Source organism: Xenopus tropicalis, chromosome 4, assembly GCF_000004195.4.
Source record: "Xenopus tropicalis strain Nigerian chromosome 4, UCB_Xtro_10.0, whole genome shotgun sequence".
In the NCBI taxonomy this organism is placed as follows: Eukaryota; Metazoa; Chordata; class Amphibia; order Anura; family Pipidae; genus Xenopus; species Xenopus tropicalis.
The window spans coordinates 18,813,511-18,831,437 of NC_030680.2; the positions used below are offsets into that span (position 1 = coordinate 18,813,511).

Genomic DNA, 17,927 nt, shown 5'->3' on the forward strand with positions numbered 1-17,927 from the left:
GAACTGTGACCATGAAAGCTGCTGCTTTGTCTCTGCACCTCTGAGACTTTATCTCTGACTCCCTGTATTTCTCTCTTTATCTGCAGCAACTTGGAGAATAAGCATCAAAGAAGCCCCTGAGCAAGGTCGATAGAGAGACACAGATAAACCAACCGGGGGGCATAGAAATCATCATTCATTCTTCTACAGATGCCATGGGATGGATGTGCCAGAGAGTAAACTGTTATACACGTCACATATAACTTCATACATGTATCTAACTTGTTATATGTGTGAGATATAACCTTATAATACACAAGGGCCATGAATATTCTCTACATTTTATCTGGTCACCCTGGAGGAATTTAATATATTATGGGGCCATTTACAACTAGGAAGAAATGGATGCAATCTGCCATTTTTGTACCCTTTTCGTGCTTCTTCTCTCTACTTGACTTGCTGTTTTGGAGCACTGGGACCTGCGGCTGCCCCATGAATACAGTGCTGCCTTAATTCAACTGTGCCTTATTCATTAGAGGCAGGAGAGGGGTGCAGTGTGGGACTGGCCCATAGAGATACCAGGGAAACTCCCGGTGGGCCCAGGTGTCAGTGGGCCCTCCTTCTTCTAACTCAGTGCTGTCCAACTTCTACGGTGCCGAGGGCCGGAATTTCTCTAGCATACATGGTGGAGGGCCGCTAATGGAAGCCAGTTTTGACCACTCCCCTTTTTGAAACCACACCCACTTCAAAACCACACCTATTTTATCACAATGGTGGTAGCACAGCAAAATCCCAAATGCTTGGTCCTTACTGTGGGGATATCAACCATCATTCATATGTGAAAGAATTATGTCATATTAAGATATACCCTTAAATTCCATATGCCTCCTCCTCCCCTGTGGATAGCAGAGCAACCCCCAGTATATAATTACACACCTTAGGGACCATTTAATGGCTATTTCCAACTGCTAACAAACTCCCACAACAAACCCATGCCAGGTTCACCTCCCACAAGCAGCATAGGGCAGGCAGAGTATGGCACACACAGGCAGCACTCTGCCTGTCCTATGCTGTCTGTGTGTGCCATACTCTGCCTGTCCTACCCTGCCTGTGTGTGCCATACTCTGCCTTCCCTAAGCTGCCTCTGTGTGCCATACTCTGCCTGCCTACCCTGCCTGTGTGTGCCATACTCTGCCTGTCCTATGCTGTCTGTGTGTGCCATACTCTGCCTGTCCTACCCTGCCTGTGTGTGCCATACTCTGCCTTCCCTAAGCTGCCTCTGTGTGCCATACTCTGCCTGCCTACCCTGCCTGTGTGTGCCATACTCTGCCTGCCCTACCCTTCCTGTGTGTGCCATTCCCTCCCTGACCTATGCTGCCTGTGTGTGCCATACTCTACCTGCCCTATGCTGGCTGTATGTGCCATACTCTGCCTGTCCTACCCTTCCTGTGTGTGCCATTCCCTCTCTGACCTATGCTGCCTGTGTGTGCCATACTCTACCTGCCCTATGCTGGCTGTATGTGCCATACTCTGCCTGTCCTACCCTTCCTGTGTGTGCCATTCCCTCCCTGACCTATGCTGCCTGTGTGTGCCATACTCTACCTGCCCTATGTTGGCTGTATGTGCCATATTCTGCCTACAGTACCTATGTCTGAGGTGTGAAGAAGTGAACAATGGGAGTGATTACAGTCTGAGCCTGAGGTGTGAACACTGCAGGGGGTGAAAAATGCAGGTATTAAAAGGTGTGAAAAACACAGGGGATTACATATTTAAACAATACAGGGGGATTACAGCCTGAATCTGAGGTGAGAACCATGCAGGGGGCCAGTTAATCTCAGTACTGATACCATTTAATGCTTACACAAAGGTAAGCCATCAAAGCAGCCAGACATGTGGGGGGCCACACAGAGGGGGGTCGCGGGCCGCCAGTTGGACAGCACTGTTCTAACTATTTGGCTTAATTCATGGTCATTCCCTATTTCTTTAAGGGAAGAAATTGACTAAATATAAAGTAGAATAGATTATAGTACGTAAAGAAAGAAACTTGGAAAATATAGAGGTTGAGTGAGAAGTGGTTGAAAAATAGTTTGAAGGGTGTGGGCCCATGGTCTAAGGTTTTCTGGTGGGCCCTGGCATCCCAGTCCGACACTGGAGGGGTGGGATATTAGTTAGGCAGGCAAGTTAGGGAACAGTGACAGACGCGGTGCCCTGTACTTACTATTTGCCCACTGACATTGCACGCTACACATTGTGCCTGGTTGGGCACAGCCAAACTATAGCCACCCTAGGGGCCCCTTGCCCCACCAGGGACCTCGCTGCCCTACCACCACCTGCCCCCCCACCGTAGCCTGCACAGCTCATACTTGCCTTGGCACAATCGGTGGAAGGAGGTCAGTGCTGATGGTTCCCAGCAGGGATCAGGTTGGTGAGACTCACTAAGGCCGGGGCCCTAGTCCCCTAGGATTCCCCGTGTCTAGGGGTCTGCTGTATGGCAATTATACCACTGGCAGAGCTCTCTACATATATGTATATATGACCCCTATTTACTTTAGTTTGTGCACAAATAAACATCTCTACCCTTCTATGGTTTATAGAGTAATGTTGGAATACAATTGGCTCATTGGGTTGGGTATATAAGGCTGGCTCATATCTAATATGTGGGATGCTTAGGGGGCACAAATGAGAAGCCTTCAGCAATGTTTATTTCCCCTTTAACAACTCAACTCAGATCTGCTACATGGTATAAATCAGGCTTACAAACTGACCAGGCCACAAAGAGCACGATATATGCCGCCCTGGCAATCAGATGCCCATCATACAAGAACTTGGCCATTTACTCGCCGTGTTTATTAAGTCAGTTCCATTTTTCACGCAGTTACAGGTTGGAATTTGCAGCACTGGGAAGTCCAATAACATTCACTGTAGGAAGGAGTGTGTGCTGAGCTTGGGACTGCTCGGGGCCACAGGGAGGTCAGTGCTGCAATTCATTACTCCGCTGAGCCCCTCTCAGGCCTGACACATAGCTGCTCCCCTGCCTGTTTGTACAGTTGCTGGTAGGGATAGAGAGAAAGCAGCACTTACACTGGCAGCCAATCAAATCCCCCCAACATGGGCCAACTCTGCCCGTCTCGCCAGCTGATAACAAGATGCCAGGGCTTGCAGTTAAGTGGCATCAAGAGCCGCACTCATATAGGTTGTCTCCTTTGGTACCAGAGATAATATATGAACCCTAACGCCATGCACCCCCTTGTAATGGTACCTTCCTTATCATCACAAAATTGTATATAATCACATTTCATTCTTTCTTTTCAGAGTTAATGCACTGTAATTTTATACTGCACTAAAGGTTCCGACTCCAGACATATTATATAGATTCATGGTTTTGGTTTGCTCAGTCTCAGCTGAGCTTTCTTATCTCTTTCATTCACATATGAGGCTGCTATTGGTAATCATGTTAGCAGGGCTTTCACCCTATTGGCCCATTGGTCAACTGGACACCCTGGGTGCTGCCCACTGCCAAAGAGTAGAATGGGCCCCCAATGAAAATAAATACTCATGGTCCCTGATGCCCCAAGTATATCCCAATATGTCAAAACCCTGCCCATGATCCACCAAACCGTGCCCACTCTCCCATAAACCTTGCCCCCTCCTGACCTGCAAATCACACTTTTACTTCTCTTAGATCCACCTTCTGCCAATGGGATCCTGACTAAAATGGCCCCTGTACCCCCCTAATGGCTGCCCTGCTCCAAATTGGTACAGGAATTTCCAGCCCAAAAGTCGAATAAAATCTAAATAATCCTGCTTTGTGATTTATGAGACCCCTATTTTAGTGCTGTGTATACATGTTAGAATCCTGGCCAAAAAGCAAGAGAGGACTGCTGTTATATTGCCAGAAGGGAAGCAGACAGTCATATAAGTACCAGCAGTTGTAGGGTTCCTAACAAAACAAGCGATCATGTGGAATGTTGGCCTTAGGTTTTCTGGATAAGGGGTCTCTCTTGCGTTTAGATCTGTACCTATAATAATTAGAAATCTCAGTACATTTCTAAAGAGAAAGAGAGAGAGAAACTGAAGCAGAAATGAGACCAATAAATCAGCATAGTGGATTGTGAGTGGGTGGGGGAGGCACCATAATAACCACGGCCTATAAAGGAATAAGAAGTATCTCCCACACTGACAGAATAAAACTGCAGCAACCTAGAAACCCACTCTGGCACAAACAGAGGCTCTGCTCCCAAGAGCTTGCAGTCTAGAAGGCAAGAAACAAATAATATTTACTATAGATACACTTAAAAGGGGAAGTTAACCTGTAAATTGAATTTTAGTATGCTATAGATACACCTAACTGCCAAGGGCCCCTTCTGTGTCAGACTTACATAACATTCAGCCTAACCAAATACTCTAAAAATGGGGTATAAAAGCCCCAAGATACAATTTCTAAGCAACTTTCAAATATACATCAATGATACATTCCCATTGTAGTTATTGTTATCTCTAAATACTTGCAAGCAGTGTGTAACAGGAGTCAGTTCTCCTCCAGGTCTGTTACCCAGTCGGCTTCTGACGTTACAGGCAGGTATCGATTGGGCAGGTTTGATTTTACCACTGGATTAGGGACCGCATTGGGTCGTTCATACAGTCATCTGTCCAATGGCCCCTGTCACTGTAATTAGATTGTTTGGCCCTAGGGGGCATATTGTAGATCAAGGTCATACAGCTTCCTAACTGATACAGGGCTTTGTATAGTGGTTGTTGGGCCTGTGGGGCTCAAATGATTATGTAATAAAAGTATATAATCAATTGATAGGTGTGGTATTGGCTAATATCCCACCGCTACTATAGGCACAATCTCTCCCTACTATACCTGCTATCCCACAGCCCCAGTCCCTTCCCAGAGGCTATTATCCCCCCACTGCTACTATAGGCACCATCTCTCCCTACTATACCTGCTATCCCACAGCCCCTGTCCCTTCCCAGAGGCTATTATCCCCCCACTGTTACCATAGGCACCATCTCTCCCTACTATACCTGCTATCCCACAGCCCCAGTCCCTTCCCAGAAGCTATTATCCCCCCACTGTTACCATAGGCACCATCTCTCCCTACTATACCTGCTATCCCAGCAGCCCCCAGTCCCTTCCCAGAAGCTATTATCCCCCACTGCTACTATAGGCTCCATCTCTCCCTACTATACCTGCTATCCCACAGCCCCAGTCCCTTCCAGAGGCTATTATCCCCCCACTGTTACCATAGGCACCATCTCTCCCTACTATACCTGCTATCCCACAGCCCCAGTCCCTTCCCAGAGGCTATTATCCTCCCACTGCTACTATAGGCACCATCTCTCCCTACTATACCTGCTATCCCACAGCCCCAGTCCCTTCCAGAGGCTATTATCCCACTGCTATTATAGGCACCATCTCTCCCTACTATACCTGCTATCCACAGCCCCAGTCCCTTCCCAGAGGCTATTATCCCACTGCTACTATAGACACCATCTCTCACTACTATACCTGCTATCCCACAGCCCCAGTCCCTTCCCAGAGGCTATTATCCCCCCACTGTTACCATAGGCACCATCTCTCCCTACTATACCTGCTATCCCACAGCCCCAGTCCCTTCCCAGAGGCTATTATCCCCCACTGCTACTATAGGCACCATCTCTCCCTACTATACCCTGCTATCCCACAGCCCCAGCCCCTTCCCAGAGGCTATTATCCTCCCACTGCTACTATAGACACCATCTCTCACTACTATACCTGCTATCCACAGCCCCAGTCCCTTCCCAGAGGCTATTATCCCCCACTGCTACTATAGGCACATCTTCCCTACTATACCTGCTATCCCACAGCCCCAGTCCCTTCCCAGAGCTATTATCCCCCACTGCTACTATAGGCACATCTCTCCCTACTATACCTGCTATCCCACAGCCACAGTCCCTTCCCAGAGGCCTATTATCCCACTGCTACTATAGGCACCATCTCTCCCTACTATACCTGCTATCCCACAGCCCCAGTCCCTTCCCAGAGGCTATTATCCTACCTGCTATCCCACAGCCACAGTCCTTCCCAGAGGCTATTTCTACCTGCTATCCCACAGCCCCAGTCCTTCCCAGAGGCTATTATCCCCCCACTGCTACTATAGGCACCATCTCTCCCTACTATAACCTGCTATCCCCAACAGCCCCAGTCCCTTCCAGAGGCTATTATCCCCCCACTGCTACTATAGGCACCATCTCTCCCTACTATACCTGCTATCCCACAGCCCCAGTCCCTTCCCAGAGGCTATTATCCCCCCACTGCTACTATAGGCACCATCTCTCCCTACTATACCTGCTATCCCACAGCCACAGTCCCTTCCCAGAGGCTATTATCCCCCCACTGCTACTATAGGCACCATCTCTCCCTACTATACCTGCTATCCCACAGTCACAGTCCCTTCCCAGAGGCTATTATCATTGCTGCCACATGCAGGGGCATTTTGGCCCCTAGTGCCCCAAGGGGATGCCGCCCCCTCACTTCCCATCACTAGAAGAGCCAAAATACTGATTTTAAAATTGGAATTTTGGCTCTTGTTAGTAGGAGTGACTTTTTGCAGCCTCTGGTAAGTATAGCGGTGCTGTGGCCTAAAGCCTTATGGCAGCAGCGCCCATGGCCCCCGTCCCCATACTCCCCATTCCCCTATGTATAGTACCTAGGCAGCCTCACTGATTGAAACCCCCTTAACACAGCACAGAAGACGCAATGCTCTGTTCCCTATGCAGCCAGTAATCCTATAAATCTTACCTTTCCAACAAACATACAGATACTTTCTATTTGTTCTGATTATAAAAGAAGTCATGGGAAGTGTCGGTCCCAATATACCCTTCCTTATAGCAGCCTTTCCTACACAATAGGCTCTCTGGCGCACAACCCCATTGCACACACATCTATAAAAGTTTAACCCCTGAAGTAACAATCCGCTGTGATGTCAGTTAACATGACAATATAATAGGAAATATGTGCATTTAGCCTGACAAGGCTTCACCCCCTACCTACTGATCTCCCCAATGCTTTGGGCTCCTGGAATAATCTCTTCCTCCATAACAACCATTCTGACCTTGAATTGTGAGATGCAGTTCCAGAACCAAGTGCACAATGGAACCAGATCATTCTAATTCCCCTGAGATCCCCTCCTGGGGCTGAATGGAAGGAAATGGATGGGAAGGTGTTGGCGGCTGCACAAAGGCTCCCTGTGATCTCCCTGCTGCCACTAAATCAGAGCTTGGCCCTCAGACTGCCCCTGCAGGGTTAATTGCCCGGCAAATAGACTCGCCACAAGCTTTATTAGTAGCATTCATTTGCCTCTCAGCACAAGTCGCCATTTCACATGTATGGGTATGGGAAGCCATTGGGGGGTACTGGTGGCCCCACAATACCAGGGCCCTTAGGGTGGGCACTTTCCCAGCCCCTTAGCACAAGAATAGTCTCTAAAATGACATTTAGTGTCTCCATCTCCAACTCCCCCAACACAACTCATAGGATCCCCGTATTGGAACAATAGCTGGAATCTGCTTTATGTATTCAACCCCCCATTTTCTTGTTTACTGGGGTCCTGAAATTGAGATTTGCTCTATACAGCATACAGGGCCCCACATGTGCACTGTCCAGCCTGGGAAATATGCGGTTCTATACAAGTTGTAGATATTGTCAGTACACAAACACACACAAATTGGTTTTCGTTCTTTTTACACAGCAATTTGTCATATAAATGATGTCGATTCTGAAAACATCGGCGGAATACTTTATTCTATTTCTTTCCCCCTTCTATAAATGGCGATGTATATAACTAAATAAGTGTCGCAATTTTCGCTCGATTTTAGCGGCTCCTAAAGTCCCAGAGAACATTAATTTAACAATGTGGATATAAAACAATTCGGCTTAATTTATTTGAACTGCAAGTGGTGCAAATTCGCTTTTCTCCAGACCTTAATTATGAGCACGAATTATTATTCCTTAAATACCGCTAACATTATATTCTTTTACGGCAAGCAGAATGTTCTTCCAGTTTGTTTCTGAAATATCGATAATTACACAAATATCCAACGAATTCTGATATCACCTCGGCAATCAAGGTAATATGTTGCTTAAATATGAAGCTACATTCTAGTTTCGCTTTTAGTCCTACAATTACACTAATATCAGTGAAAAACAGTGGCTAGTTAATTAAAAGAATTATGACTTGATTACTTTATTTCCTATAAGCCGCCTCAAACTCTTTAGAAGATATATAAATAAAGATATCGACTGTATATTTCATTTATGCAGCAAACTGTAAAATAAAAAAAAACGAATTAAAAAACGATCGATGTTTCAAATACGCATAATATTTTTTTTATTATTTCATCTGAAACTATTCGTCCAAGGAATCAGCTGTGAGCCCACAAACATTTACCTGTAATTTATAATACAATAAACAAAGGAATTTAAGTAACGTTCGAAAAAATCGAATATGTTTATGATAATATATATGTATGTATATAATTAATTTTTGCGCACACACATATATATGTATATATATATATATACATACATGTATATTTTATCAGTGAGATAATGCCAAGGCAGCAATTTTAGCCGAGAGACAAGCTGACCAGCTATGTTACTGATACAAATGACAACGGTATGGCCCAAATTAAATGAAGAATTTGCTATTCCAGGTTTAGGGCTAATTATGGGCAGACAAATCGCAGTTAAACAAATAATCCCAAATCCTAGGGAAAGCCAACATACCAACATCTTCATGAGCGTGTGAAAATATTTAAGAAGGACAACAAGTCAGAGTGAAGTGATAGGAGAAAGGTGAGAGTTCATTATCGTTAATTGGACGTCTCCCTGGCTGCCAATCGCTGCTTATCTCTGGCCCATCGCTATCTGCTCTGCCGATCTTCATTTGACTTGTTTGTATATTTGTAAATGAGGCAAATGACCGAGGTTCGATGTGTGTCCCAGTAATGTCATTTATTCATTTTAATAATTCCCCATTGGCATCAACGGCTAGTGGTACCAGTTTACTATCTATCTATATATCTATCTATCTATCTATCATCTATCTATCTATCTATCTATCTATCATCATCTCTCTCTCTCTCTCTCTCTCTCTATCTATCTATCTATCTATCTATCATCTATCTATCTATCTATCTATCTATCTATCTATCATCTATCTATCATCTATCTATCTATCTATCTATCATCTATCTCTCTCTCTCTCTTTCTCTCTATCTATCTCTATCTCTCTATCTATCTATATATCTATCTATCTATCTATCTATCTATCTATATTTATCTATCATCTATCATCATCTTTCTACAAATGAAAAAATCGCAGCGTTTTTGTAACACATACATTTATGATAAGTATATTATAATAATCCATGTACCCCCCACTGTAAATGTAAGGATTTTCATAGAGCTCAATAGTGACTTCTGATATCCTTATGTTTTACAATTGGGGGCACATCATTCTCTATAAATACACACACATCTATCATCTCCTTGTCTGTCAGTCTTTCTCTGCACTTGCCTAATACCTATCCAATTATTTGTTATCCATCTAGTAAAATCCCCCATTTCTTACAGCAAATATACTTACTTCTCCAGACTCCCCTGAATTGTTGGTGCATCCCATAGCCAACCAATTCTCATTTTGTGCCCCCCTTCCCCCTAGAGACTTTGAGACTTGCCGGGTCCCAGGCAGAGCTGTCAGGCTCAGGGTAGGGACTGGGGTATGAATGGAGCATCCGAGCAGCACAGGCCCCGCCCCCTGGGAAGCCCAATGGGAATGCAGGGATTGGAGACACAAGAGGAGGCAGCTCCCACTCTCAGCAGTTATTTCCCCAGGACCTGACTGAGCTGAGGTTGGACAGAACCAAACCAGGGGGTGCTGCTGGGTGCTGCTGGGTGCTGCTGGGTGCTGAGTTAGGGCCACACTCGCCTGGGGAGTTCTGGAAGTTCGGGACATACTAACAAAGAGTAATTCGTGCCCAGCCTAGAGAGCCTGTAGGTGGGACCCCAGGAGCAGCCCGCTGAGCTTTCCGATGGGGTCTGATGTCCGGGATATGAACGCTCTCCTGCCTCCGGTCTCTACCCTGTCCGGGAACAGCAGCTGCAGCATGCCGGTCAGTAGCAGCGGGCAGTGGGCTCCGGTACTGGACTTCCCCCCCGGGGCCCCTTACAGCTCCCTGCCCCCACACTCCTTCATCAAACAGGAGCCCACCTGGAACCCAGACCCCCATGAAGATCAGTGTCTCAGCGCCTTTACTGTCCATTTCTCCGGCCAGTTCACTGGCACAGCTGGGGCCTGTAGGTATGGGGCCTTTGGGGCCCCCACGCCAAGCCAGGCAACAACGGGTCAAGCAAGGATGTTCCCCAACTCCCCCTACCTGTCCAACTGCCTGGATAACCAGCAGGGCATGAGGAATCAAGGTAAGTCGCACAATTAGCGCTTAGCGTTAACCTGGCAATGATAGAGAATACCGAACCCATCAGCGCTAGAGCCTGCAATATACTCAGTAATATAACCAGGGAATTAGTGCAAGTGTAGCCAGGATATCTATGCATAGGCATATTTGTATATCTATCTATCATATATCTATCTATCTATCTATCTATCATCTATCTATCTATCTATCTATCTATCTATCATCTATCTATCTATCTATCTATCTATCATCTATCTAACATCTATCTATCTATCTATCATCTATCTATCTATCTATCTATCTATCTATCTATCTATCTATCTATCTATCTATCATCTATCTATCTATCATCTATCTATCATCTATCTATCATCTATCTATCTATCTATCATCTATCTATCTATCTATCTATCTATCTATCATCTATCTATCTATCTATCTATCATCTATCTATCTATCATCTATCTATCTATCATCTATCTATCATCTATCTATCTATCTATCTATCTATCTATCTATCATCTATCTAACACAGCCACCCACCTGTTCCTGCTGTTAGTAAGTCTTTGGGGGAATGATCTTTTTTTGGCAATTCACACTGTCAGTTGGAGATCATGTGTCTGTCTATCTGTCTGTCTGCCTGTCTATCCATCTTTCCCCCCCCCCTCTCTCTCTCTTCATATCTATCTATCTATCTATCTATCTATCTATCTATCTATCATCTATCTATCTATCTATCATCTATCAGATCTATCTATCTATCTATATATCTATCTATCTATCTATCTTCTATGTATTTATCTATGTATCTATCTATCATCTATCTATCTATCTATCTATCTATCATCATCTATCTAATTTATCTATCTGTCTGTCTGTCTATCTTTCTATGTCTCACTATATATATATACTCATCAATAAATCAGTCAATCTCTGTTATGTTGATATATACTACCCATAATGTTTGTGTGTGTATGAGGGTGAATCAGTTAGTGTGAGTGAGTGAGTGAGTGAGTGAGTGTAAGTGTAAGTGAATGTATATAAAGTTGTGTACATAACTCAGTACAGTCTCTAATTAAATATATCACAAAAGGCAGAGAGTCTATAGACAGAGGATCGGTCCCCGGGGGGGAATAGACAGAGACAGGTGATGGTACTGGGGACAGGTAGGTAGGTAGGTAGGTAGGAAGGTGCATTGGCTTACAGATGGGTATATATACAATGACACACATCATTATGAACATCATTACAAAGTCCTTAATATATATAAAAAAAAAAACAATCAGCCAGATTCTCCTTCAGTGAGACCGATCTGATCTGAACTGAAATAAAGTGATAAATAGAGTTTGCCCCATAGGGAGGCAGAGGGAATAGAATGGGCTGGGGAAGGTGATTCTGCCTGGGGGGCTCTAATGTTTAACAGGGTGAGTGTAATGAGGGATAATTAGCAAGTAATTAGCAAACTACTGACTCCCTGTGGGACCCGGGGTGCAGGCAGCCGCCTATTCTCTTATACTGGGGATTCTACATCTCTTACATTTACCCACAGACTCCTCTATCCAGCGTGTCTGCCACTGATACTTTTATATACAAACATAAAACTCCCATAAATAAAAACTGCATAATAATAAAAAATAAAAATATACAAAAAAAATCAAAAGCCGCGTACTTTATATTCCCGCGTCATTTTATATACAGAATGTGAGTATTATTGGAATAGCTGTTACCAAACATACAATTATCTTTCCTTCCAATGGAACCTGCATTGGGTGCATTTACTTTTAGTGTGACCAAACGGTATATATATATATATATTTATTTATTAAACATTACAATTACGTTACACATTCCTAGTTATTTGGTTGGGAAGGAGTTTTCTTTCTATTTCCCCTGTCTGTGGCCCGATCCCTAGTGAATTACACACACATATATATATATTTATTCAAGGGGATATTAAATGTTTTCAAGTCTCTGTACTAAAAACAATATTAGAAATATTTTCATAAATAGCAGATAGATAGATGATTGTTTGATAGATAAATAGATAGATAGATGATAGATAGATATAAATAGATAGATAGATAGATAGATATATATATATAGATAGATAGATGATATATATATATATATATATATATATAGATAGATAGATAGATAGATAGATAGATAGATATATGTAGAAATAGATATCTATAAATATATGAATGACAATGTAGGAACCAGTACTGTAATATTCTTCTATGTAACTGCTTTAAAATAATCTTTAGGAAACAAAGTGGTATTTCTTATTAAATTCTAACTGAGAGACCCGTATGCAATATGTATGGATATACTGTAATATATTGAATTTAAACTCATTCGAAAAATCCTTTCGATCTGGAAATGAAAAATATTCGGAAAAAAAATCAGGCATGTTAGGTTCTTATTAGTTTTAGGTTAATCAATAATGTGCACCCTGGTTGGATTCCACACATACCTCCCATGACAGAGAGAATTAGGAATCTGCTATTTGGGGGGGGGGGGGGGGGGGTTGATCACAAAGAAATCTGAATTGTGCGACTTTGGCAGAGCCACCAAGGCTGAACCCCTAGGAAGGGCTATTGTGGGAAAGATGTCACCTTGATCCAACTCTGCCTGTTGTGCCAGATCTGCAGTAGGAGGACTAGGAAAAGTGTGTCCAGATCTAGTGAGTCACAGATAAACAACCCCCTGCTCCTCTCGCATTCTCTCTCTCTCCGACACATGTGCAACATTCACGTTTTTCAGCACTTTTTAATCAGCCCTTTTGGGTGATAAGGTTCTAATTAAAGAGAAGTTGGTATCACAGAGATTGCTTTGGAGCAAAAGGCTCTTATCAAATTCCTGAAGCTCTGGGTCATGCAGGGGAATTCTTTTTTTTTCTTCTTTTTGGACAAAACATTATATCTTGCATTTGTCAAGGTCGCAGAAAAGAGAGAAAAAAAAATTACAGTCAGTATCCGGGACAGAATGTATCCAGCAAACTGCTGCTCTTTGTACTGAGAGAAGGGGGGGGGGGGGGGGGGGCTGGTAGGAAAGGCTTGCTCCCCAAATAGGGAAATAGAAATGTACATTTAATGCACTGACTTATTGTATTGACCTATAATAAATATTTAAAATGATTACATATTATATGCATGTATACACACCAATTAGTACTCTTCAGTTTTTGGGTTTTTGAGCGCTTTCTTTGGTTTTAGATGTAGGGACTTATAGATGTAGGAAATACAGATGAATAGATAGATAGATGATAGATAGATAGATAGATAGATAGATAGATAGATAGATAGATAGATAGATAGACAGGTGGCTAGAAGCATACATAATTGTTAATTATTAATTAGGATTTAATGGTTGCGACATTTTGTATTCCTAAATAACATTTACTGTTTTATTGAAATCGTAATTAAAATGGCACAGGCAATACATGACAAAAAAAAAAAAAATCACCAAAAGATCCTCTACTCTGTTTATCAGTTTATCATTGAGACGCAGAACGAACAATAATGAACTTATTCCAAAATATTTCTTTGTTTGAAAGTATATTAATGTTAAATATATATATATATATATATATACACACACATATATACATATATATATATATATATATATATATATATATATATATATATATATATATATATATATATATATATATATATCTTTGCACAGGCACCCAGGTATTATTACCTTTAGTGGTGTGCAGCTTCTATGCATTTATATATATATATATACATATATATATATATACATATATATATATACATATAAATGTGTGTGTGTATAGTAGTTTGTGTTGTCATTTAGTTTATTATTCCATAATACCATCTAAACGTAGGGAAAACAAGTCCATACATCTTTCGTTTAAAACGAATAATGTGTGATAGAAAAATACACAAAAAACGAAACTATCTTTAAATATAGAGTAAGTATTATTATATTACATATATATCTGTCGCTTTAGAAAACGAATGCAACAATAGATACATTTTTTTCTTATATAGTAGTAACATTTTCTTCCTTCTGTCCTGTTTGCCGCTTTCGTTATTATAACGGAACTATATGGTCACAATGCATGTAGATATATTTCAGGAATACTGTGTAATAATAATATATATATGTATAATATTGGTATAAGACATTTCATGGTATCACTGTTGAACCAGTGTCTAGTCACTTTTTTTTGGTCTGGATCCTGTGATATTTTTCCTGCTTCAGAAATGGTCTGTGAAAAGGTTATCACAAAACGAAAATACTGGTGGAATTCTAGGAACAAAATCGTAACTAAAGACACAATACAGCAATAACAAATAAAAGAACATAATATAATCATCTGATGATGGGAATCGTATCATTTGCTTTATGCCAATTTGTGGGGCCGGAGAGGAGTCACAAAGAAAATATCAGCTTATAATTACTTTTTGCCTCTCGGAGCTGCTTTGTTTGGTTGGCTCCCAGTAATTAATGAAAGTGCTTCTCCCAGGGTTTGATTAATGGGTACAGTGTCAGTGCTGGGTCAGGGCAAGGGCTGACTCAGTTTGTTTGCTAAAAATATTGCCAGTTTATTTTGTTGGCAAGTCATTTTCCATTCAGTAAAGTGCAGCTGATTTAACCCCAACGATGCCGGGGGTGAGAGACTGAGAGTACGAAATAAGTAACAGTCAGTAAATATATTAATATAATTGTCGCTATATCAGTATTAACGGGTTGGAATAGGTTTGTGGAAATATTCCATCATCATCATCATCATTTATTTAGATAGCGCCAACAATTTATGTAGCGCTTTACATTAATTATAAAGAACAAGAATCTTATAATAATGTAACCAACAAGGGATACAGAGTAAAATTAGGGCTCCTAAGAGCTTACAATCTAACGGTATTTCCCGAAATGTCATAAATTAAGGTTACTGGGTGACTTCCAAATTCGGGGATTTATTTAGTCTCTCTGTTTATATAATTCGGTCATTTTGATTTAAACTGGGAATTCATATGGATTTTATTTTCTGGGATATTTAAGAAACGAATTAACGCTTCATTGTTTTACATTTTATTTTTTAAGTTTTAATTAGAGAGCGATAGGGACTGGTTTTAGGGTACAAAGGCGAATAGACTTCTATTATTATGTGGGGTTAGGGGGGCATGAAAAAAGAAAATAAATATTATATTCTCATATTAGGATGAAATAAAGGGATTTAAATGTGAGAGCGCATCTTGACTATATACAGGTATGGGGTCTGTTATGCAGAATGCTCCGGATTAGGGGTTTTCTGGATCAAAAGAAAAAATTATGGAGGCTGATGCTTTTGTAATCAGTACCTTTAGTATTATTATTATTATTATTATTATTGTTATTATTGTTTGATTGGCTCATTGGCTTACTATTCATTTTATTTGTGTTTATTGTAATACTTTGTATTTATCTATTATTATCTTAATAACCCCCTGTTTGTATTAATGTATTCTACTGTACAGCGCTGAGCGCTTTATAAATAAAGATATACCTACATACTTTCCTTCAAAAGGGGCCTCATTAAAAAGGGGCGGTTCTCCTTTAAATGAACTTCTAGTATGTTATAAAATGGTTGTTTCTTAGCAACATATTCATTTGTCTTCATGTTCTATATATTATAGTTTTTGAATTATTTGCCTTCCTCTTCTACATCTTTCCAGCTTTCAGTTGGGGGGTCACTGACCCCGGCAGCCAAAAACTACTGATCTGTGAGGCTCCAATTTTATTGTTATTGTTACTTTTTACTACTTATCTTTCTATTTAGGCCCTCCTCCTATTCATATTCCCATCTCTTTTTCAAACCAGTGCCTGGTTTCCAAGTTAAATTGGACCCTAGCAACCAAATAGCTGCTGAACTTGCAAACTGGAGAGTAGGCTAAAGAGAAAGCAAAATAATTCAAAAACTGCAAATAATAAAAAATGAAGACCAATTGCAAACTGCCTCAGAATAGCACTTTCAACATCATACTAAAAGTTAATTTAACCCTTTAATAACCAGGGTCCCCTCTACTTCTCTATTCAACATTCAGTTACTACAGAAGTGGTTAAGTATTGGTTTAATAGCTGGAACTGGCAGACTGGAAGAAAGAAATTTTCTCAAGGATAGGTGAACTTACCCTTTAATTGTCCTTACCCCCCTGATGGCTGTCACTCTGCCGGGAGAGTAAATCCGGTCAGTGTATTGGTCCCTTTGTCCCCATGTGTAGGAGGCAGTTGGCTGATCCGGAAGGCACAGGGGCCGCACTTCCCTCCAGTTTCCCTTGCCATAACGGCTTCTTTCCATGAGTGGATTCCAAGGTTATTTGGGCCTTTTAGGGACCAGGAACCTGCTTTACTGTATATTGTGCAATGAGGTACAATACCGGGGAAGACTATACCCTTCCCATAGATCTGACAGTGGGGATAGATGATTGTACAACACTATAATAGGATTATTTTGGCTCACTGTGTATTGATGCTGGGGCAGAATAGGGCACTTTTAAAGATGATCCTCCATATACAGACTGTGTGTAAATATACACAACAATGTTTTTATATAATTGAATACACACATATAATTGTTTATTACGTATGGAAGTGCCCAAGACATTTTACAATATGGCTGGATGAGCAGCACCATTTAAGCTCCCCAGTTGCACAGAAGGGAAGGCTGTATGTGTGGTAGGTTTCTTATAAATACATGTTGCAGGGCAGCACTGATTGCTTGCAAAATAAACTGCAGTCAGTTCAGTTGGATTTTATAGACGTGTCCCTGAATTTTCAAGTCCTCTGGTCAGCGTAGCCTACAATTTACCTGTAAATGCTTTGCCTTTGGAAGCTGTAGGAACCACTGCCGGTAAGGCTTATGAATTGTAATTGCATGAAATGGCAGTCACTTGTTTTACCGATTCTCACTGCGGTTCCCAGGGGCTGGGTATTTGTCACCCATGGGAGAGGGGATTTCCTGCTGGGACAAAGCACCCAGTGACCCACATTGCAGGAGGGACCTGCTGTCAGTGACCCACACAGCTTTGGGCCTCCAGGCGTCAGAGAGGCACCCATATTGTAGCACCCATATATTATTATTATTATTAACATTTATTTATAAAGCGCCAACATATTCCGCAGCGCTGTACAATCATATATATAATAAACATGCATAAAATAAATGCAGATACCAACTGGAACACATGATCTTTAATAAAAACCCCTCCTAAAATGGGATACTGTAGGCAGGAATAAATAACTAAAGGGATACTGTTCTTGCGTAATTAGCCCTATGTAGTATAACACTATCTAGTTTTACTCATTACATTTTATCAGAGTAGTGCTTCAGTTTTCTATAATAGATCAGTGCTTCTGTTTACTCTCAGCCATACAACGGCAGATTTCTGGTGCCGATTTGGGCCCTGCGACAGGCCTCCCCGACCAATATCTGCCCAAAAAGTAGGTAGATATTGATTGGACAGGCT

At 41.7% G+C, this 17,927-nt stretch overlaps 1 protein-coding gene across 3 annotated transcripts in view; it reads left to right on the plus strand.

Annotated features, from left to right (window-relative positions):
* Window positions 1-9,831: 9,831 nt before the first annotated feature.
* wt1 (WT1 transcription factor) overlaps window positions 9,832-17,927 on the plus strand; it is a 39,839-nt gene continuing 31,743 nt past the window's right edge. For 2 of the 3 annotated variants that reach the window (XM_031899917.1, XM_031899918.1), the window contains exon 1: window positions 9,838-10,447. In XM_031899917.1, the coding sequence (XP_031755777.1) occupies window positions 10,060-10,447 (388 nt within the window). In that variant the 5' untranslated portion in view covers window positions 9,838-10,059. 3 annotated transcript variants of the gene reach the window in all.